The sequence below is a fragment of the Xenopus laevis genome, chromosome 8L (assembly GCF_017654675.1).
Source record: "Xenopus laevis strain J_2021 chromosome 8L, Xenopus_laevis_v10.1, whole genome shotgun sequence".
Classification (NCBI taxonomy): Eukaryota; Metazoa; Chordata; class Amphibia; order Anura; family Pipidae; genus Xenopus; species Xenopus laevis.
This window is the reverse complement of record NC_054385.1, coordinates 125,992,627-126,017,291: the sequence shown is the minus strand read 5'-3', so window position 1 is coordinate 126,017,291 and position 24,665 is coordinate 125,992,627. Positions and strand designations below refer to the sequence as shown.

At 38.9% G+C, this 24,665-nt stretch overlaps 1 protein-coding gene across 2 annotated transcripts in view; it reads left to right on the top strand.

The window, feature by feature from the left end:
• The window catches only part of LOC108699415 (SLAM family member 9), a 28,710-nt gene extending 5,734 nt beyond the window's left edge, over window positions 1-22,976 (top strand). Inside the window, exons 2-5 of one of the 2 annotated variants that reach the window (XM_041573589.1) lie at window positions 12,019-12,145; window positions 16,651-16,974; window positions 18,555-18,821; window positions 22,689-22,976. In XM_041573589.1, the coding sequence (XP_041429523.1) occupies window positions 12,097-12,145; window positions 16,651-16,974; window positions 18,555-18,821; window positions 22,689-22,804 (756 nt within the window). In that variant the 5' untranslated portion in view covers window positions 12,019-12,096 and the 3' untranslated portion in view covers window positions 22,805-22,976. Of the gene's footprint in view, window positions 1-11,723; window positions 12,146-16,650; window positions 16,975-18,554; window positions 18,822-22,688 lie in introns of those variants that run through there. The other variant, XM_018231488.2, reaches the window with a different exon arrangement.
• The last annotated feature ends 1,689 nt before the right edge of the window (window positions 22,977-24,665 follow it).

Below are 24,665 nucleotides of genomic sequence, written 5' to 3'. Positions count from 1 at the left end.
GCCAAATTTTGGAAAATGGACATGGTATTTAGGGGGTGTAGCCAAAAGATGGACGTGATCAGAAAGTATGAGCAGTAGACCTTTTTGTCCCTTGTCCCTTTTTCAAATGGGACTTGTGGGGGGGGGTCAGTTTTTTTAAAAATAATATTTTTGGATGATAGGTGCCCGTTAACAGAGTGATAGCCAATATGCATAGCATTACCAAACGGATTTGTGTAGGGACCACAAAACAAAACGTACACGCTCATTTTTATGGCTGACACTTCTGCACAAGCAGGGACCCCCTGAATATTAGGGATGCACCAAATCCAGGATTCGGTTCGGGATTCGGCCAGGCCGAACCCAAATTAGCATATGCAAATTAGGGGGGAGGGAAATCACGTGACTTTTTGTCAGAAAACAAGGAATTTAAAAAAATTTCCCCTTCCCATCCCTAATTTGCATATGCAAATTAGGATTCGGATTCGGTTTGGAATTCGGGCAAATCTTTCACAAAGAATTCTGGGGTTCGGCCAAAACCAAAATAGTGGATTCGGTGCATCCCTACTGAATATGAACTAATTTTGGAATATACCCATGCTGATGAAATATGTCTGTATAGCACAATATACAAAAGGTACAAAGCTTTACTGACATTAACAGTTTAAATCTCAGTTCAGAAAAGTGTCACAACATTTCCAATGGCTAAAGTCTCAAGCTGACCTCTCCACAAACACAGTGGTACAGACCAAATGCTGACATTTTTGACTAGATCACTATTAGCAAGAATGTCTAATAGAAATAAACCACCGCTATGACAAGAGCTTTGTTTACAAACACTGTGCCCCCCAGTCTTGTGTCTGACTGACAGCCCGTCCTGTCGGCAGGAGAATAATAATAATAACAACAACTCACTGGGCAGATTTCAGTGGTGGGATCCAAGCTGTACTGGTACAATGTCTCTTCCGGACCTAATAACCGAGTTCCGGATATACCCAGTGCAAAACCTACGGTCACAGTTTCACCATAAAACAACGCGGCCACAGATCCCACCACAGCTCCCGTAGCAAGAAATACCCACTGAGGTTACTTCCTGTTCGAAACGCGCCCTGATTGCAAGTGAGGCGGTTCTGTGTGTTCTTTGGCACAAGATAGGTTGCGCCGCATAGTCTAGCCGAGTTTACAGTGTGTATGCGTCAGACGGGACTCTCTACATGATTGGACGGTGAGATCTCCCTCCTACTTCTGTTCTGAGCAGTTCTACTGAGTGTGTCTCATTGTGTGCAACTAAACCCCTCAGTCTGGTAATCCTGAGTAAAGGACTGGGATATACAGTAAAAAATGTTTTATTCCTGACTCGTCCCTGTGTGTTAGTGTCTGTAGTGCAGAGATTGAGCTAAAATGGGTGTCAGTTACACTTGTTCTGTATCAGATAAAGCTGTACTGTCCTTATTGGTCACATGTCTTCCTTATTAATGTTATTGGGATCAGATTGTATATATTTACTTGGCCAGGGCAATCCCTAGTGATGCCACAATGTGTAGAGAGATCATTTGGAGGTTGACACCTTTTCTGGAAAAAAATACTGACCTTCCTATATATTTATCTTTATTCCCTATTAATAACATTGGGATCAGTGACCTTCCTATATATTTATCTTTATTCCCTATTAATAACATTGGGATCACTGACCTTCCTATATATTTATCTTTATTCCCTATTAATAACATTGGGATCACTGGCCTTCCTATATATTTATCTTTATTCCCTATTAATAACATTGGGATCACTGACCTTCCTATATATTTATCTTTATTCCCTATTAATAACATTGGGATCACTGACCTTCCTATATATTTATCTTTATTCCCTATTAATAACATTGGGATCACTGACCTTCCTATATATTTATCTTTTTTCCCTATTAATAACATTGGGATCACTGACCTTCCTATATATTTATCTTTATTCCCTATTAATAACATTGGAATCACTGACCTTCCTATATATTTATCTTTATTCCCTATTAATAACATTGGGATCACTGACCTTCCTATATGTTTATCTTTTTTCCCTATTAATAACATTGGGATCAACCATCATTTTTACCGGCCAGGCCTGTAAAATACCAGCCAGGTGGCCACCCTATTTGCACAGGATGATTCCCATCACAAGAACTAACTGCCACCTGCCCCTCCCCCTCTGTATGATCCAGTCATAATTATTCATCAATTCCCCACCCTGTGTATCTACTCCGTCATTGGACTCAGCCAATGGGGAACCCAATCAATACGTGAGAAGAAGATATTCCATTTTGTGGAAAGCGTAAGACAACCGTACAAAAAGACAGACCAGATCCCTGTCCCCCAGACAAATCACCAGACTATTTTGTTTGCTTTAGTGGGTAATAAAGAGAACTGACCTTCATTTGATGGATGGTGAGCAATTGAGGTGCCTCTAACCCTTGCTAGGCTTTCCCTGTTATTTCCAGCCATTAGTGGTCTCGCACATCTCTAGATAACATGAAACACACAATTGTGTTGATAGAAACAGTCATCGCTGCTTTCCAGGAACATGGAACAGGTAGGGCTCCAAATTGTTTTGGTGATTGCTGGCTGAAAGTCATTTTGGAGAAATGGTCATCTGTGAAGTGCAGGAAAATACTTCTGGGTGGGTTTAAAGGAGAACTAACCCCCCCAATAAGAAAAGCCCATACTTATTACCCTAGATAGTCCCCCTCCCTGCTCCCCCCGCATAGTTCATTAAACCTGAAAGTGTCCTCAATACATTGCTCACATATCAATGCTGAGTAAGCGCAGCGGAGCCCATGGGAACCAACTTTCAGATCTTCACTCTTCATCTGTAATGGGCCGTCATATTGTTGCATGATCAGTCGGAGCAGTCTTCCAGTTCATATCAACTGCACATGTGCCAAAAATGCCATGAATTCCCGAAGGGAAGGAAGAGGACCTGAAGAAGAGCAAAGGTCCAGAAGATGGCACCCATGAGCTCCGCTGCTCTTTGCACCGATACGTAAGCAATGTATTCAGGACACTTTCAGGGTTAAAGGGTAAGGAAATCTTTAAAATACGTGAAAGTAAAATTGATGAGGGGGCTATTCTAAGCACTTTTGTAATTTACATTCATTATTTATTTTGCTTTTATTCCAAGATATTAAGGGATACATGTGCTGTTAATATGAAAGAATTTTGTTACAACAGCACCACCTGCTGGTCAGTTTCCCACCAGTCTGACCACCAAGTAGTCAAGGAAGTTGTCAGGAGAAAGAAAGAGGCTGCTCTGATGTTCTTCTGCTTAGGAAAACAATTAAAAACCTTTCTCAAACCTTTTCTAAGCAGAAAAACACCAGAGCAGCCTCTTTCTTTCTCCTGACAACTTCCTTGACTACTTGGTGGTCAGACTGGTGGGAAAATGACCAGCAGGTGTCGCTGTTGTAACAAAATTCATTCACATTAACAGTACATGTATCCCTTAATATCTTGGAATAAAAACAAAATAAATTATGAAAGTACTAAGCAAAAGTGTTTAGAGTAGCCCCCTCATCAATTTTACATTCACTTATTTTAAAGGATTACTTACTCTTTAATGAACTATGTGGGGGGTAACAGTGAGGGGGACTATTTAGGGTAGTAGGTAGGGGCTTTTCTTATTGCAGGGGTTTAGTTCTCCTTTAAAGTCTTGGATTCCTATTTAAATCATTATAATGGGAACATCTGTGACAGCCGCCCTGAGATCTGTTAACGTGGAAGTACAATCAGCCGCACACTCATTTCTTTAGATTTCTTCCTGGGCAAATAGCAGGGTAGCTGGGCAAATGTACTCTTATGATCTCTACAAATTCTTTCCTTGAATGCAGCAGCATGGACAATGAGAAGCAAACTCTGTGCAGCCTGTGGGTCTCTTACTCTGCTTCTGCCACTGCTTATATTGGTGAATGATGGCTGGTCTTGGGGTTTCTTCCCAAGCTTAAGAGCATGGACTTTTTATCTTCACAGGAATCTTATCTTATATAGTTTAGTAGATTTAAAGTAATTTTGGTCACTTTAAAGGAATTGATCAGTATAAAAATAAAAACTGGGTAAATAGATAGGCTGTGCAAAATAAAAAATTTTTCTAATATAGTTAGTTAGCCAAAAATGTAATATATAAAGGCTGGAGTGACTGGATGTGTAACATAATAGCCAGAACACTACTTCCTGCTTTTCAGCTCTCTAACTCTGAGTTAGTCAGTGACTATAAGGGGAGCCACATGGGACATAACTGTTCAGTGAGTTTGCAATTGATCCTCAGCATTCGGCTCAGATTCAAAAGCAGTTAGATCAGGTGTAGGTAAAGGACCCTCTTTTTATCCTCACTGTGTCAGGTTTCTCAAACAGAGCATAGGAGCCACCAATTCTCCTTGTCTTCATACATCCAAATCAACCACTCTGGAGAACCAATATCATCAATCAAGTGATCATTTATTTGGTAACACTACATGTTTCGGATCTATCTGATCCTTCCTCAGGTGCCAGTGTTCACAGTGTGCATAACCCAATAGCCCAAAATTTAAACACAAGAATAAACCAAGAAGATTGTCAGTTCCACAATGTGGCCAGACTTCGTTAATTCCATTAACAATTTCAAATGCAGTACTGCCCTCCAGGGGCCTACTCCAGAAGTACATGACACTTAAGGCAATAGTTACAATAGTATTAGTATAAACATTGTTTCAAATCTTTCGTACCTGTTACAATCAATCAGTTTATTCAATCTTGCCACTGTTCATTTACAAAAAGCATTTCAGACTGTGTGCATCATTTAAGCCATATGGTTCCAATGTATTTAACATATCAATCCATTTTGCCTCGCATTGTAATAGCAATTTTTTTCGGTCACCACCTCTCATTGGTAATTTAACCTCTTCTAGTACAAGCCATCTAAGGCTCGCAATGTTTACCCACAGGTGTATGGGTTTTTATCTCATTAGGATTAAAGTTGGTAACTGATCTCTCATGTTCGTTTATCCGTATTCGCACTTTTCTAGAAGTTTGACCCACGGACATTTTCCCACAAGGGCATTTCAAACCGTATATTACATAATCTGTGTTACATGTACAGTATTGTTTAACTGGGATTTTATTGCCCTTTAGTGGGTGGGTTACAAAGTCTCCTTTAATAATTGAGTTGCAGCAACCGCAATTTAAACACGGAAACGTTCCCATTTTTGGTGTGCTTAAGAATCTAGTTTCATTTTGTCTTTTGTATATATCAGATCTGACCAGCTTCCCTGCTAGGTTTGGGCCTCTTTTATATGAGAATAATGGTAGTTCTCTACAATATTTCCCAAGTACTGTATCCTTCTGTAGTATGGACCAGTGGTGATTAATCAGTTTCTGTATGGGCTTACTGTTAGGTCCAAATTTGGATACAAATGGTATTTGTTCAACTCTTTGTTTTTTTATTGTTTTATTCAACAGGGTGTCTCTATTAGTCTGTAGTACCTCATCCCTTATTTTTATCAACATTTCTCTTTTGTAACCCCTCGCTACATATTTTTCAAGCAGGCTATTAGCACTATCTAGATATTTCTGATCCGTAGAGGCAATTCGTCTAACCCTTAGAAATTGTCCCTTAGGGATGCCCTTAATAGTGCTTGGTGTGTGATAGCTGTTATTATGAAGCATATTGTTACGTTCAGTTGGTTTGTTATATAAATCTGTTTCAAGTGTTTCACCTTTCTTTATTACATTTACATCCAAAAAATGGACTTTCTCACTACTGTATTCCATAGTAAATTTTATAGTTGGATGTTGTGTATTGATAAATACCAAAAATTCATTCAACATTGTTTCACTGGAATCCCATAGCAGAAAGATGTCATCCACAAAGCGTAGGTAGCATTTTATATGGGGTTTGAAATCATTTTGTCCCAGTATTATATTCTGCTCAATGTAATGCATGAATATATTGGCATAACTAGGAGCTTGGTTACTTCCCATGGCTGTGCCTTGTGTTTGAATATAAAAAGTTTTATCAAATCGGAAGTAATTTTTCTTTAATACTATGGAAAGTAACTCTAGCAGAAAGTATATTAGGTTATGCGATATTTTAGTGGCCAACAGTGCTTCTTCAATATAGTGTATACCTTCTATATGTGGGATTGAGGTATATAGGGATTGTACATCTATGCTACATAAAATCCAATCTTTTCCCACTTTTGTGAATTCTTTTAATTCGCATAAGAAATCAGTAGTATCCCTTAGACATTCCGGTATATTTGTTACAATTTCTTGAAGAAAAGCATCAACAAATTGGGATAATGGTTGTAAAATGGAACCCATGCCTGATACAATCGGTCTACCTGGGGGATTTACCATGCTTTTGTGTATTTTTGGTAGTAGGTATAGGACTGGTACTGTCACGATCGCCGCCCGGAGCAGGTCCAGGAGCTCCGGGCGGCGCGTCTTCCCCTGCCGGCGTCGCTCCCAAAATGGCGGCGCCCATGGCCGCCACGTGGGTAGCGGCGCCGGCGCGATGACGTCACTATGGCGCCAAATTCAAATATAAAAGCCATACCAAGACGCCAGAATGGCGCCCAAGTATAGGATTCGTTCCTGTGTGTTTCCTGGGTTTCCTGTCTGCTATTATGAAGATTTATCTTGTTCCTGTTTGTTGCCTGACCTCTTGCCTGGACTTTTGGACTTTGCTGATATTCTGCCTGCCCTTGAACCCTTGAACCCCTGCCTGGTTTACCCCTTTTGGACACCGCAACCTTGACTCCCTTGTGGGCTTCCTCCTTGATCCTGACAACCTCCCTGGTGGGAGCATCCCGGCTCCCTGACAGGTACAAGGGGATGTGGGGTTATAAGAAACTCTTTGTTATTTTTAGTAATAATTCCAGATTCAAATGCACTTGTAATTACATCATCTATTTGTTTCTTTATTACCCACGTGGGATCAGAGTGTAACATTTCCTAATGGTCTGTATTGTTGAGTTGCCTCAATGCTTCATTAATATAATCACATCTGTTTAAAATTACAATGCCTCCCCCTTTATCCGCTTTTTTCACTATAATGTTAGCGTTGTTTTCCAAATTACGTAGAGCCTTTAGTTCAGTTACTGTTATGTTATTGTATTTCTTATCAGTTTCAGGGTTCCAAATTTTCCCAACCTCATGTAAAACTACACCCTCAAATAGTGTTAAAGCCTCATTGTTTACATCAGGCACAAAATCATTTTTAGGTTTGAACTTAGCCATACAATCATCAGTTTTAATTAGCCTTGTATCTTTACAGCTGTCAAAATGAATTTTTAATTTCAGTCTCCTTATGAATTTGAAAAAGTCTGTTTTCCATTCAAACAAATTAGTCTTATATGTGGGTCTGCATAGGCATCATTGTTTAAAGTATCTGTTACCTTTTGTGCAGGTACAGTCTGTCCTAGGGTCTGTAAAATTGTCGAGGAGCCTGCTTCCTCTGGGATTTCCGTTGTATGTTGCCATCTGTACCAGGGCCTCCTACGGTGCCGCGATCTGTGGTGCAGTTCCCGTATTCTCCTCCTCCAGTATCTCTCCCCTGCGATTCCCAACTAGAAAAAGGTAGCTGGCGTTGGGGGAACTCTTCCACGTCGCTGTATGGCATCCCTTCTGAGTCGCTGCCTCCGGAGCTCCACTGTGATGGACCAAAATGGCGTCGCTCTCTCCACGTGGTCTACGGCGTCAAATAAATGATCACTTGATTGATGATATTGGTTCTCAGAGTGGTGATTCAGATTCAAAAGCAACAGTTATGACCCATATGCCCCCCCTCAAGTCACTGATTGGTTACTGCCTGGTAACCAATCAGTGGAAAGCAAGAGAGCTGAAAAGCAGGAAGTAGTCAGTAATGGAACTAGGTGGGGGCGAGCCCTGGTGCGGGCCGTGCAGCCGCCCCACCCACGTCCGTGCGAATTTACTTTGCAGCTGCAGCCAACTCCAGCCGGCTGCAGCGCGCACCATCTGCCGGGGGGCCCTGTGGGGTGCGGGCCCTGGCCCAGTTGCACCCCCTGCTCCCCCGGTAGATACACCACTGGAAGTAGTGTTCTGGCTATTATGTTACACATCCAGTCACTCCAGTCTTTATACATTACATTTTTGGCTAACTAACTATATTAGACACATTTTTTATTTTATCTATTTACCCGGTTTTATTTTTATACTGAACAATTCCTTTAAATTACTTTCACATATAGCTTCACTATTAACATTTTTTTTTCTCTTGTGTTGGCCACATTGTATATTACACTTTGTGATCCTGACAATTTTGTTGCTGATGGTTACAAATATTTTTTTATGGTGATGCTCATTTGTTTGTGCACATTTACTTCAGCAAGACTTTAAAGGGCAACTCCGCCCAAATGAGTCACCAGCCAAAGTGGTGACAAAGAAGAATGTTGTTTCATGTGCTGGACTGTAGAGTTTTCCAGCCATAGGGGAATAGTGATCCCAATGAAAGGGTACTGATCTTTAGAGAGGACTCACTATATGGAAGTGACCCCATGGCCTCAGGAAAATATATTCTGGAGGCAGTAGTGCTACCTATATATATATAAAAGGAATGCTTCACAGTTAAATTAACTTCTAGTATGTTATAGAATGGTCAGTTCTAAGAAAATTTTCAAATTTTAATTTGTCTTCATCTGACTCTTTACAGTTTTCAAATGAGGGTCACTGACCCCTTGTAAAAAAAAAACAAAAGCTCTGTAACGCTACAAATGTATTGTTATTGCTACTTTTTATTACACATCTTTCTATTCAGGCCTCTCCTATTCATATTCCAGTCTTTTATTCAAATCAATGCATGGTTGCTAGGTTAATTTGGAACCTAGTAACCAGATGGCTGAAAAGGCAAACTGGAGAGCTGCTGAATAAAAAGCTAAATAATGCAAAAACACAAGTAATTAAAAAATGTAAAATAAACATGCAAATGGTATCAGAATATCTCTCTCTACATCATACTAAAAGTTAACTCAAAGGTGAAGAACCCCTTTAAGAGCTGTTGATAAGGGATTTAGTATAAACTAAATGAGCTTTGCATTTAAATGGCCCATCCAGACTTTCTAAGGATTCAAGAGGGAACTATCTGGCTGTATTAGATACCCTGTTACTTTCTGATTATACTTGTGTGCTGGTATATTATGAAAAAGGGGGGTGCAGACCCCGCAAAATATTGTTTACTGTGGTTTACTTGTACAATAAATAACTGATGTTTCTGCTGCAACTGTGATTGCTTTTGCTCTTCCAGCCTCAGTATTGACCAGCTACACATACCTCCCAACATTTTGGAAACAGAAAGAGGGACAAAAAGATTTCCCGCATGGAGTGCGGCAATTTCTTTTTTTACAACACCCATTTTTGTGGCCACACCCTCTAATTACCATGTCCATTTTACTAATTTTGGCAGGTTATGAAAGTTTGAACATATTTCTGTGGTTTTTATGTGTTATTAGAGTTGTGCTAATGAAGGTGAATTGCCCTTTAAGCTGCAAATCACCAAGAGACCTGCTTATCTTTAATAGTTACAATTGTATCTTTGCTTAATTTAAATTGTTACAAAAGTATCTAAGTATCTATTCTGGGCTCTCTGCCAAAAGTCAATTAAATTAGAAACTTTGTATCTGTTTCTGGCTGTTCAGTGCAGGAGATCAAAGAGAAAGTCAGGATATTGCAGTAACAATCCGGGTCTGCGGGTTGAGCTGTCAAAATCGGGACTGTTTCATGAAAAACAGTTGGGACGTATGCTACACTATGCTCCATTGTATTAATACATTGGAACTGAATTTATTTTTTGGATTTAATTAGCTATTCAATCATTTCTATACATTTCAAGCAGGACATACTGTATATATGTTTAAAACCAGTACTTGCTTCAGAAACACTACTATAGTTTATATAAATAACCTGCTGTGTAGCCATGGGGGCAGCCATTAAATATGAATAGGGCAAAAAGGCACAGGTTACACAGCAGGTAGCAGAAGATCTGTAGAATACAAAAGTTCTTACACAGATGGTCAAATGCCATTTGTACTCTGTACAGGACTATGTAATGAAGCCATATAATAAAGACATTTGTTTCCAGCAACATTTTTATTTGTAGGTGTTGGATTAACCATTACACACATTAAAGTAAAAAATAAAAAAAATAAAAAAAACACTTTTTGACATTACCATTTTTTTCTTATGGGGACACCTGCTGGTCACACTATGCATACAGCGCTTTGGTTAAATTTTTTGTTTATTGTTTCACGATTTTTGATGAACGTGTGATACTTATTTGTGTACATGTACGTTAAGGGGCAACTCCTCCTGTATATTTAATAAAAAAAATGTTGTATAATGAAAGAAAATGTAGTTTTAATTGGAAACCTGAGTGAATGTTTTACACAGTCCTCTAATAAAAACACACACAATTTAACAAGCCCTTTATTCAGAGTGAAAACAATAGATGGCTGCATTAATTTATTTTGCTGCCCTTCTCAATGTAAAAATTCTTTTATAGCTGGGTCCAAAACAAAACCTAGAGGTCATAGACTTTTAGGGAAAGTGTACTTTAGTAGTTAATCAATTATTGTCATTATTGCTCATTTAACCCCTCATTAGATTTTAAAGTGTGATTAACTGGACCTTGTGTGTCCTACTATTGATTTTTTTTTTTCTCTACCATCTGTGTTTGACCAGAACATTCTCAGAGCTGGACCAACCTGTAGCCAATCAGATCAACAGTGTTGTCACTGGACTAGAAGGACCTTAAGCCAATAAAAGTATATGAATATATTTACATATTACCCTGTGTATTTCATATATACTTATTACTTGATCCAGTAGGTCCTTCCAGCTGACAATTCAGTTTAGAAGAAAAGAGGTTCCGTCTAAATATTGGGAAGGGGTTTGTTACAGTGAGCAGCGCCGGGCCAACCCGGGCAACCTAGGCTGCCTGGCCAGGCATTGCGCCCACAGACGCGCATGAGCGGATATACCGAATCTGCATGTGAGAAAAAAACTGAATGCGCGAAAAGCCAACACACATGCGCAAAAATAAAAAGCCAAAAGGAGCAGTGCGCATGTGCTAAGAAGCACAGATGCGCCAGATACATCTGCAAGCAGGGACTGGACTAGGCGGTAGGAGAAGCAGAGAAGGTGCATGCATGGCGCCCCCCCAGCTTTGCGCCCTAGGCACGTGCCTACTCTGCCTACCCCTAGTTCCGGCCCTGACAGTGAGAGCTGTGAAGATGTGGAATTGTCTACCCTGAACCAGTGGTACAGGCTGATACATTAGATAGGTATAAGAAGGGGTTGGATGGTGTTTAGCAAGTGAGGGATTACAGGGATATGGGAGATAGCTCATAGTACAAGTTGATCCAGGGACTGGTCCCATTGCCATTTTGGAGTCAGGAAGGAATTTTTCCCCCTCTGAGGCAAATTGGAGAGACTTCAGATGGGTTTTTTTTTTTGCCTTCCTCTGGATCAACTGCCAGTTAGGCAGGTTATATATAAACTTAAGGTTGAACTTGATGGACGTGTCTTTTTTCAACCTATGTTACTATATTGTTCTGTATTCAGATATGACTTTTGGAGGGAGGCAGATGCTCTTATGGGAAGTCCATTGTACTTTCAGTTAGTATGTGAGTGTATCTATTATGGTTAGTAGAATGAAACTGGAACAGAATCACAGATTGACTTCCCTTCCCCCCATGCCATTAGCAGATACTCTTGTGGTCTCCAGAAGAAGGACTTTACTCTGATTAACCCTTTTATTTTTCTGTATAATTTACATGGTTTCTACAGGGATCTGTTCTGCCCCCCGACAATAAAAACTACTTCTGCAGAGCAATAATCAAGACAACAAAAATACTCAATGTTTAAAATCAGCTAATGCTCTAGTGACAAAATCGGGCCTGTGTGTGTGTATGTGTCTGCAAGAGGAAATAACACCTCCTGTCATTATTGTGTGGGTGCTGGTCAGAGATGTGACTGTCTCTTACCTGTAACTGCTAATTAGTTATTAGTCACAGGGTGAAGAAAGGTGCCTCTGACCCCTCTGCCCAGTGCCAACGGCCTTCTGATATCCGCTGGGGAAATGGAGGTTTATTTCTACTGGACCCTAATGCTTCTTTATCTTCCTAAAAGTAAGTTGGTTCCTACATTATAACCAGGTCTTAGATTAAGGTCGATGGGGCTGTCAAGTTTTTTTTTCTCTTGGATGCAACTCTCCTACCTTTCCCATCACTTGCCTTTTAAATATCTTTTCAATATTTAAATTCTTTTTTTTTTTTATATTTTAGCTTTATATTGATTTTTTTTCCACATGAATTTACAAAATTACAGTACAGAAAATTATAATAATAAAAAAAAAAACACACACCACCTAACTCTGGGAGATAGACTTTTCCATATTTGTTTAAGTAGTTACATAAATCCTAGATTTATAAATCCTAGATGTATAAGTCATCGCATACATGCATATATTTCCAGTAGCTTGCTGTTTTGATATTTATTCCTTGGGAGCGAGCAAAAGAACATTCATATGTTGCAGTTTGATTCAATTCATTAATAATTGCTTGTATTGGAGAAGTATCTTGAGATTTCCATTTCCTTGCAATTGCCATTCTAGTTGCGAATAAAGAGTGATATATCAAATATATTTGAGCTTTATTGAACTGCAACCTCAAGTTTGGTTCCATGATGTCCAATAATGCTAGGGAGGGAGTTAATGAAATATACATTTTTACGATTATTTTTGGATCATAATCTCCACTGATTTCCAAAGAGTTTGTATAACCGGACATGACCACCAGATATGCAAGAAATTACCTGAACCACCACAATATCTCCAACATTTATTAGATGATCCATATATTTTTTGTAGCTTATGTGGAGTTAAATACCATTGGTAGATTAATTTCCTAGCATTCTCAAGATGGTTAACACACTTAGAATAAAGGGATGGAGATTTAAAAGCTTCATTCCATTGTTGCATTGAAAATGATTGTTGTAAATCTGTTTCCCATGTTTGCATAAAGTGAAATTTTGGTGGTTCATCTAATAATACTATGGGGCAGATTTACTAAGGGTCGAATATCGAGGGTTAATTAACCCTCGATATTCGACTAGGAACTAAAATCGTTCGACTTCGAATATCGAAGTCGAACGATTTAGCGCAAATCCTGTGATCGAACGATCGAAGGATTATTCGTTCGATCGAACGATTAAATCCTTCGAATCGAACGATTCGAAGGATTTTAATACAACGATCGAAGGAATATCCTTCGATCAAAAAATCACAGGCAAGCCTATGGGGACCTTCCCCATAGGCTAACATTGACTTCGGTAGCTTTTAGCTGCCGAAGTAGGGGGTCGAAGTTTTTCTTAAAGAGACAGTACTTCGACTATCGAATGGTCGAATAGTCGAACGATTTTTAGTTCGAATCCTTCAATTCGTAGTCGAAGGTCGAAGTAGCCCATTCGATGGTCGAAGTAGCCCAAAAAACACTTTGAAATTCGAAGTTTTTTTAATTCGAATCCTTCACTCGAGCTTTGTAAATGTGCCCCTAAGTGTTTATACAATGCCGAGGTACCTTGCTTCTTAGAAGCTGGATTTTGAAAGAACTCTTCCCAGAGAGTAGGTAACCGATTGATTTGATAGATCCATTTGTGGAATTCTTTTTGTATAGAGGCAAATGGTTTTAACCCTTGACCCTCTATTAATTGTCGGAAATAGTGTACCTCGTTTTGGACCCATGTATTAAGTTGAAAGATGGGTATGTCCATAGAAATAGTGCTTAACGCTAAGAATGGAGATGGAAAAGGCGAGATGTATTTACAATTGCGTATTAATCACCAATTCTTAATTATCCACCCTAAATGGCGTGGAATCGTTTGTAAATTTACAGATGCAAAAATTTGATTTGAAGACCAAGGGTATAAATAAGAATTTCTCTATATCAACCCAATGTTTAGTTCCCTTGGGTAAGTTCAGTTCTGCTATCTGATCCAGGAATATAGCTTTATGATATAGTGCGATAGCTAAATTATTCTAAAGTACCTCCTGTGTGAGTGGGTTATCTTATGTTGCTCAAAAATGTATACATTTTGGCAGGCATGTCAGTTGGCGTGTTTGTTTGGGGAGGCTAGTTAATTTTCTGTATAATTTGTCAAACAATGAATATCTCCTACAGGAGGATAATGAATTTATCATTGTGAATAACCACAAAAATTGATAATTTTGCATTTAATTGAAAAACAGCAATTTATATGAGTTTATCAAAAAAAAAGAACTGTTTTCTCCCAATTTTTTTCTGGGAAATGTCTAAAAGAATTTGCAGGGAAACAATAGCCACAGACTTTTGTTGGATACAAATTTCTCATATTTTGCTGTTGGCTTGTCTCGGGACAGAAAACTCCAACCTATTGTTAATCAATGGCAGCCACACATTTATAATAGATTCTATAAAATTAACAGGAAAGTCACCCATTTTTGTGGTTATTGTACCAATAAAATAAGCAATGCTAAATTAATTATCCTACTATAGGAGATATTCACTGTTTGGCACATTATACAGAGAATTAACCATCAACCCCATAAATACAATTTACGTTTCCCACGTGTGTAATTGATTCACAAATGTATTGTTTATAAAAAAGAAAAAATTCATGAACTCAGTTCATTAGCACTAATCCATTGCTGCGGTAATGAATCAATTAATTTTGTCTCCGTGCAAATGAAAGTGCCATGTGTTGCCACAAATCATAATAATGAACTAATAATGAATTAAAAATGTAAATGAATTATCATTGATTAAGCCAAACATATAATTAGAATCACCTTAATAAACAGGATAAGAATGGAAAATAGAAATAAAATAATGGTGAAGCTGTTCCCTTAGGGATCCTGTCATCGGAAAACATGTTTTTTTCAAAACGCATCAGTTAATAGTGCTGCTCCAGCAGAATTCTGCACTGAAATCCATTTCTCAAAAGAGCAAACAGATTTTTTTATATTCAATTTTGAAATCTGACATGAGGCTAGACATTTTGCCAATTTCCCAGCTGCCCCTGGTCATGTGACTTGTGCCTGCACTTTAGGAGAGAAATGCTTTCTGGCAGGCTGCTGTTTTTCCTTCTAAATATAACTGAATGTGTCTCAGTGGGACATGGGTTTTTACTATTGAGTGCTGTTCTTAGATCTACCAGGCAGCTGTTATCTTGTGTTAGGGAGTTGCTATCTGGTTACCTTCCCATTGTTCTTTTTTTCGGCTGCTGGGGGGGGAAAGGGAGGGGGTGATATCACTCCAACTTGCAGTAAAGAGTAAATTAAGTTTATCACATGACTTGGGGCAGCTGGGAAATTGACAATGTCTAGCCCCATGTCGGATTTCAAAAATGAATATAAAAAAATCTGTTTGCTCTTTTGAGAAATGGATTTCAGTGCAGAATTCTGCTGGAGCAGCACTATTAATTGATTCATTTTGAAAAAAAAATTTTTTCCCCATGACAGTATCCCTTTAAGCTTCTATCTTTTGTTTGACTAGTTCCTGGGAGCACCACAAAGATGGAGAAGGCAAAAGCCTCAGGGCTGCAGTCAAATATTACCTTCCCTAAGCTACGAGAGAGGCTATTTAACCTACAAAACCCCTTGGTTCTTGGGGGGGGAAACAGCTTTCAGAAAAAGAATCGGGAGAATAATTCTGTTAAAACTGGCTACAGGACCAATATATTTATCGTGACTAAATAACCACAAAAGTTTTAAAAGCAAAAGAATTGAGCTTTCAGAATGCCCTGACGCGTTTCGCCAGTGGCTTTTTCAAAAGGCAAATGCTTTTCCATTTGCCTTTGTTAGTTAAAATCTCTTGTAGCTTACAGAAGATAATACTTGAGACTGCAGCCCCGTGGCTACTGCCTTCTCCATGTTTGTGGTGCGTCCGGGGATTTGTCAAACAAACGATGGTGGAGCTGTTCCCTAAAGCTTCTATCCTTTATTTCTATTTTCCATTCTTATCCTATTAAGGCGATTCTAATTAACAGTTTGGCTTAATCATAGATAATTCATGAATTATTAGTTCATTATTATTTATTGCTCTGGCACATGACTGGGGTAAAAATTAGGCAACAGTTTCTTTACACAAGTCTGTCTTGTAATTATGCAAAGGTAAGGTGGCCATCCGCTTGTATGGCGAGGTTGAAAAAAGAGCGGATGTTTCCTCCGATATGCCCGCCAAAGGTACAGGGCGATATCGGGCTAATCCGGTCGTACGGCCCTAGGGCTGTCACAAATTCATTGTATATAAAAAAAGAAAAAAATAATGAACTCAGTTCATAAGCACTAATTCATTGCTGCCCGTAATTAATCAATTAATTATGTCTCAAATTAAAGTGCCATGTGTTTCCACAAATCACTAAAGTGCCAGTGTAATAAATAATAATGAACTAATAATTAATTATAAATGTAAATTAGTTATCTTTGATTAAGCCAAACAGCTAATTATAATCACCTTAATACATAGGATAAGAACGGAAAATAGTAATAAAATAATGGTGGAGTTGTTCCCGTAGCATCCCAGATACATTCCATAAGGTCACACATAAATAAAATGAGGATAGTATTCCCACAATATGTGTTTTCTTGCTCTCTTAGCTATGCTATACGCACAACCATGTGGTCCCACCATAAACGTGAGCATTACTGAGGGAGGAGAAGCTTCCCTGCATGTGAATGAGACGGATATCATCAAAGTCAGTTGGGATGTGAGCAATGGAACCTATGAGAATTTCTTTGCCAAGAAGCAGCCGGGCACATCTATGAATGCCATAGTGGATAAGTACAGAGGAAGGGTGCGTGAAAATGGCAACAGTTCCTTACTGGTTTCCAATCTAAGCCTACAAGACTGGGGCACCTACACGGCTCATGTATTCAGCAACACCGGGGTGTGTCAGCAGAGCTATGATGTCCGAGTCTACCGTAAGTACCAATTCCATCCCTTGACACCGACTGAGCTGCCGTTATCAGTATTGCCATGAATATATACCATTTCTAAGACTTATATTTACCTGGTCTGTAGTCACTGTGTGCTCAGGGGGAGTAAAGCAGGGATTCTTTTAGTGGGATGGGACCTAAGTTGCTTCTACCCCAGGGAGAAAAAACATGAAACCTTTTTTAATGTATTAAAGAAAGAAAAAGTTAACCCTTGAAATTGCACCACCCCATCATAGAGCCCGATAACTCAGGGAACAATATTAAAACTTTACTGATAAATTAAATTAAATCGTGAGTCCAGGAGGACATTTAAAATAAAGTTAGGAACAGGGAGACGAGGAACCTAGATTAGGTAAATTGATAAATGCAAACCTTTTTTAATGTAAACCTATCTCCTGTCCCCTAATGCTTCCCTGTATTTGCAGTAGGGATGCTCCAAATCCTGGATACAGCCAGGATTTGGCCATTTTCAGCGGGATTTGGATTCGGCCGAATCCTTGTGCCTGGCCGAACCCGAAACCTAATTTGCATATGTAAATGGGAACGGAAGGGAAATTACATGACTTTTCATCACAAAACAAGGTAAAAAGTAAAAAATAGCTTTTACAATTTTTTATTTCCACACCTAATATGCATATGCAAATCACGATTTGGTTCGGAATTCGGCCCAATCTTTCACGAAGGCTTTGGCTGAATCCCAAATAGTGGATTCAGTACATCCCTAGTATGCAGTGCCCCATTACATCTAACACAACAGGGGAACTAGGGTAATCCAGATATGCATTTACCCCAAAAGTGCACACTAAAGCATCACACAGACTAGTCCTTAGAGCAGGGGTCCCCAACCTTTTTTTTTTACTTGTGAGCCACATTTAAATGTAAAAAGAGTGGGAGAGCAACACAAGTCCATGGGGATGTCAAATAAGGGCTGTGTAATTGGCTGTTTGGTAGCCCCTATATGGACAGTAGCCTACAGGAGGCTCTGTTTGGCAGTACACCTGTTTTTCATGAAAACAAAACTTGCTTCTAAACCTGGAATTCAAAAATAAGCTTCTGCTTTGAGGCCAATGGGAGCAACTTCCAAGGGGTTAGATCCAATATATCTTATAGGGGGGCTCCTCTTGCCTAGAAGATGTATTAGAGCTCACTCTATTAAACTCACCAGACATCATGTCTCTCTACATGCAGGATTTGTGCAAAAGGCAATTATTTTGTTAGATTTTGTTTGTACTGGAATCAGTTATTTGAGTGAGCTCTTATACATCTGCTAGGAAAGGAGCCTCCCTATAAGATATATTGGATCTAACTGTCAATGAATATCTGACACCCAACTGCTGCATGAAGACAGAATGAAGAGAAACAGATGCTGAGAGAGGAATAGTGAAGATAAACTTGATTATTTCAGAAACAATGGAGAATATTTAATTAATTGTATTTAGAATGTTTATTTTATTTTAGTATGATGCTTGAAGCTTATATTAAATTTTCATTTTGGCAATAGTTCACCTTTAGCTGGTTTCATAATTAAAGTGTAAAGTGATATTAATGTATTATTTGATTGACAGGAAGTTTATCTGATGAGAATATCGAGATTGAGTACAACATCACCAGCAGAGAGAGCTGCAATATGACAGTTACGTGCAGGGTGGAAGGACCAGACACAAAACTTGCCTGGAGCAGCACGGCTATAGGAAGGGCAGGAGTGGGAGAGCAAGTTCTCTATGTGTATAATGCTGAGCCGGATCTTATCTACAGCTGCACCGCAGAGAACCCTGTTAGCAGAGCAGCCAGATCTCTGACTCCTTGGGCTCATTGTCTGCAAGATAAATCTGGTAAGAGACCCGTATTTACAGTATTTTCAGCAAAAAGTAGTTCCGGCCATGCATCTGATTAACAATTACAAGAAGGAGCTCAGAAAAGACTAAATTGGGTTATTCTTGATAATATATGTGGCCCAGAGGCATGGGCCCAATACTTACAGACGCTTAAAGGGATTCCATCATGATTTTTATGATGTCGTTTTTACTTCTAAATTACACTGCGAATAGTTCACTCTACAATATAACATTTCATTCCTGAACTAACAAGTGTATTTTTTTTTAAGTTTTAATATTGATGTGATGGCAACTGCTTTCTGGCAGGCTGTTGTTTCTCCTACTCCATGTAACTACTCCAGCAGAATTCTGCACTGAAATCCATTTCTCAAAAGAGAACAGATTTTTTTTATATTCAATTTTAAAATCTGACATGGGGCTAGACATTTTGTCAATTTCCCAGCTGCCCCTGGTCATGTGACTTGTGCCTGCACTTTAGGAGAGAAATGCTTTCTGGCAGGCTGCTGTTTTTCCTTCTCAATGTAACTGAAGGAGTCTCAGTGGGACATGGGTTTTTACTATTGAGTGTTGTTCTTAGATCTACCAGGCAGCTGTTATCTTGTGTTAGGGAGCTGATATCTGGTTACCTTCCCATTGTTCTTTTGTTTGGCTGCTGGGGGGGGTGATATAACTCCAACTTGCAGTACAGCAGTAAAGAGTGATTGAAGTTTATCAGAGCACAAGTCACATGACTTGGGGCAGCTGGGAAATTGACAATATGTCTAGCCCCATGTCAGATTTCAAAATTGAATACCAGAGAGCTGTTATCTTGTGTTAGGGAGCTGCTATCTGGTTACCTTCCCATTGTTCTATTGTTAGGCTGCTGGGGGAAAGTGGGGGGGGGGGTGATATCACTCCAACTTGCAGTACAGCAGTGACTGAAGTTTATCAGAACACAAGTTACATGGCTGGGGGCAGCTGGGAAACTGACAATATGTCTAGCCCCATGTTATTTTTCAAAATTAAATATAAAAATAATCAGTTTGCTTTTTTGAAAAACGTACTTCAGTGCAGAATTCTGCTGGAGCAGCACTATTAACTGATTCATTTTTGTCTAGACCTGCCGTAAGGCCACCATATTTTTTCTTGCCCATGATCAATTCTCTGGACCATTGACTCTGTGCATCGTGTAGATATCTATGAGTGCCACAGGCTAATGGAAATGAATGATCATCATCAACACTGCAATAGATACCAGTACCCTTCATAGGTAGACCCCTAATCTGTCCTTCCCGGTTACACACAACCAAACTGAACAGAGAGGAATAAATAAAAAGCAAAAACACACACACTGAAAAAGAGGAAGTGCAACTGCCGTGTGTAACCCAAATAATGTGGGTACAGTGTACTTGAAATAAGGAAACTGATTGGTTCACCTGAACTCTACATGCCGCAATGTTGGTAGAACAATAGCTGTAGGTAAGGGGTTTGACCACACCACATTATATTGGAGCTTGCAGTGGTAAAGGCAGTTTGTAGATGTTGTTTATCCCTGGCTCTTCATTGCTTGGCCTGAAATAACTGCTAAACCATCTGTGTTTTATGAAATAATAAAGTACAAAAGCATGGTTAGAAGTAATGGTGGTGGAAATGGTTGTGTCCACATCAAGTCTTGGGGCTGTATGGTGCCCCATATGCACAAAAACACTCCATTAAAGAAGAAAAAAATCTGTAGGGTGTAAAGGCCAAACACAATCCCATATTCAGGGGTCAAGCTATGTAGACACAATAACATTAATAAACTGGGGATAATTGGGGTTTTGTAATCTGGTTAACAAAGAGGAAATCCTAAATGTTAGTCCTTTAGTTCTAAGGTGCATTTAGTTAAAGGGGTTGTTAACTTGAGTTAACTTTTAGTATGATGTAGAGAGGGATATTCTGAGACAATTTGCAATTGGTTTTCATGTTTTATTATTTTTTGTTTTTGAGTTATTTAGCTTTTTATTCAGCAGCTCTCCAGTTTGCAATTTCAGCCATCTGGTTGCTAGGGTCCAAATTACCCCTAGCAACCATGCACTGATTTGAATAAGAGACTGGAATATGAATAGGAGGGGCCTGAATAGCAAGATTAGTAATAAGAAGTAGCAATAACAATAAGGGGGTTATTTATTAAGGTCCGAGTTGATTTTCACGTTTTCAAGTTTTTTTTTTATTGAAACTCACATTTTCGGGTTAAAAAAACTCAAATTATTCAAGTTTTCTTTTTTTAAAAAAAATTATATTTTGAGATTTATACCTGACCCTGGAAATAGTTTGAATCCAAAAAGATTCCAGCTAAAACCTGTCGAGGTCATGTAGAAGTCAATGGCAGAGGTCCCTTGCACCGTTTGAAGATGTTAAAGGTGAACTAAAGTCTAAAATAGAAAAAGGCTAGAAATGCTGTATTTGTATACTAAACATAAACATGAACTTACTGCACCACAAGCCTAATCAAACAAATGATTTATGCTTTCAAAGTTGGCCACAGGGGGTCACCATCTTGTAACTTTGTGATACATCTTTGCAAGACCAAGACTGTGCCCATGCTCAGTGTGATCTGGGCTGCTTAGGGATCATCATAAATGATCAAAACAGCACAAGTCAAATAATATCTGCCAGAAGCCGATACAGCAAGACTGATTAATAATCAGAGTATACAGACTGCACTGGGTTCTGTGTTGTCATGTAATCTAATGTGGATTTTATAGTTTTTGTATTGTTTAATAGAAACTTTCTCCAACTCTGCAGAACAAAATAATCCTCCAAATAGAATCCCAGTTTATCTGTTTAAATCTGGCTCTATGATCTTTGTCCCTGCAGCTGGAGTTGGAAACAGTAAAAGGGAATGTAAAGCCAAAATAAAATCCAATACAAATCTCTACACAGTCTCCGACTGCTCTACAGGGAAACAAACAAAGCTGCTGGAATTCTGCACGGCTGAGACGTAAGGCGGGGGCTCCCCCTGCTGTTCATAAGTATGATTGTTTCCCTGCTCAGCAGTTAGGGACTGTCTGACAATTCCTATCCACAGCAGTAAATGAGGGGAGAATTTAACTGCATACAGTCAGGTTTTTTATAAAAATGGTACACATTATTTAATTAAAGTATATTGGAGATAGATTTCTTTTTCATTACTAAAAATGGGATTTTATTTTTTTGCCTTTAAATGTCCTTTAATAGCCTTCATGATGTTTGAGTTTTTTTTCGGAGGGTCTTGCCTGAAAACTCGAATAATTCAAGTTCTTTTCCACCAAAAACTTGATTAATTCGAGTTTTTGAGTTGCGGTATTTGAACTCGCAGAATAGGGTTTCTATCTATTCGAGATTTTTCTAAAATAAGATACCATTCGAGTTTCGAAGTCATTCAAGGTAGAAAAAAAAAGCTTGACCTTTGACAAATAATCCCCTTACAGAGCATTTGTTTTCTAGATAGGATCAGTGGTTGCTAGGGTCCAAATTATCCTAGCAACCTTGTCTTAATTTGAATGAGACTGGAATATGAATAGGAGAGGCTTGAATAGAAAGATGAGTAATAAAAAGTAGCAATGTGTAGCCTTATAGAGCATTTGTTTTTCAGATGGGGTCAGTGACCCCCCATTTGAAAGCTGGAAAGAGTCAGAAGAAGGCAAATAATTAAAAAAACAACTATAAATAATGAAGACCAATTGAAAAGTTACTTAGAAATGACCATTCTATAATTTATTAAAAGTTAACTTAAAGGCGAACCACCCCTTTAATGAAATGATGGCTAAGGGCAATGGCAGATGGGACAATTCACAGCTCAGTGACAAAAAATGTCTTCACTTCACTAATCTTATATTTCTCATTTGTCATATTCTCTTCCAGAAAAGAATTACATTGTGCAGAATATAATCCGGTTTATACTGTCGGCCTTCATACTCATCTGTGGCTCCTGCGTGTTTGCCCGTCATTTGAAGAGAGAAGGTGCCAGAAATGGATAATTATTGTGCGATGATGATGGGGTGGATCTTCTTTGTCATACACAGTGATAGCTAATTACAGGGGCCCGAGTTCTCGCTAGGGTTGAGTAGGTGGAGCTAATGCCATACCTCCCAACTGTCCCGTTTGTCACTGAACAGTCCTTGATTTTGACAACTCAACACACAGTCCCGGATTGGTACTGAAATGTCCCGACTTTCTCTTTGATCTCCTGCACTGAATAACCAGTTTCTAACTTAAAGGGGAACTCTAGATTCCAAAACAAAATTTGATAAAGAGGCCACATAACACAGAAACCCCTAATATACCCATCACAGTTACCTGTTTCTTCAAAAAGTATGAATAAATGCCATTTTCTATGCTGAAATCCAGCTGTTTAACAGTTCTTCTCTTTCTGCATCATTTGAAATCCTGGCAGGGAAGGAGGGACTAAACACTGATGTTACAAATTGTAACAACTTCTCCACAGCTTACAGACAGCATGCAGGAACTACATAACCCACAATGCATTGCACTGGGATCTTCCTTTCCTTATTAAAATCACATGTGCAGGGAATTGTGGGGTTTGGAGGATGAAAGCTGAGGACAGGTGACTGTTGATGCAAAGTAACAGTAGTCAGCCAGCTCAACAAAGTAGTCAGACAGATCAGCAGGAGAGCAGGGGTTTAGCTTAGGGATCAGTTAGAAAGCATTAAAAATCATGAAAAGTCTGCATATTTTTTAAATGATGTATATTGCAAAGCTGCTTGAAATTATATTTACTTTTTAAAAAGCTCAAGTTATGTTTGTGTGGCGTTCCCCTTTAATCGGCGTTTGGCAGAGAGCCCAGAATAGATACTTAGATACTTTTGTAACAATGTAAGATGATTGGGAGAACTTAGACTGACAGTTTAAAGGGCAAATCACCTTCATTAGCAAAACTGCAATAACCACAGAAATGTGTTCAAACTTTCATAACCTGCCAAATTTTGTAAAATGGACCTGGTAATTAGGAGGTGTGGCCACAAAAAGTGGGCGTGGTCAAAACTTTTCGCTTTGCGCAGTGAATCTTTTTGTCCCTCTTTCTGTTTACAAAATGTTGGGAGGGACGGCTGAGCTTCTCATACTTTCTAGGTCTTCCAGACATGGAGGAGCTGCCCAAAATGAGCTGTTGTGGTGACAACAAGGTCTATAAATGGGACGGGAGAGTATATAGATCAAGGTGAAATGGGAACAGAACATTTTGGCTGTACTCATTATTATCCAGGGCCAAATCCACTTATTCTACTATTTATCCAGCCTTTTATTTGGCTTTCAGGGACGTAACTATAGAAGAAGCAGACCCTGCGGCTGCAGGGGGGGCACACAGTATATAGGAGCCCTTTGAGACCCTAATTCATATACAGTTTCAATAAATATTGGTAAAACAGGTCAAACTCTAGACTTTTTGAGGGCCTAAAAAATAATTTGCTGTGGGACCCGGTAATATCTAATTACACCACTGTTGGCTTTTATAATTTGTATAAAATTTTGTAATATAATTTGTTTTGTTTTTGTAACTATTATTAGGAAACTGACCACGGTTGTCATGGTCACTGACCCTGGCAACCATTGGCCTTATTTGATTGTGAACCTTCAATGTTATTGTTATTCTTGTTTTTGCATTGCTTTTCTTTCAGCCCCGCATCTAATCATCTTCCATTCTGACTCTCAAGCTGCTGCCCGGTTGCTAGGGTAATTTAGCTCTAGCGACCCAATAGCTGTTTAATTCCCCAGCCTGATTATTGCAAAATAAATGATTCAAAAAGCACAAAAATAAATAAAGACTATTTGTGAATGATCTAAAATTATTATTTAAATTATGTAAAGCACTGTTGTTTACAA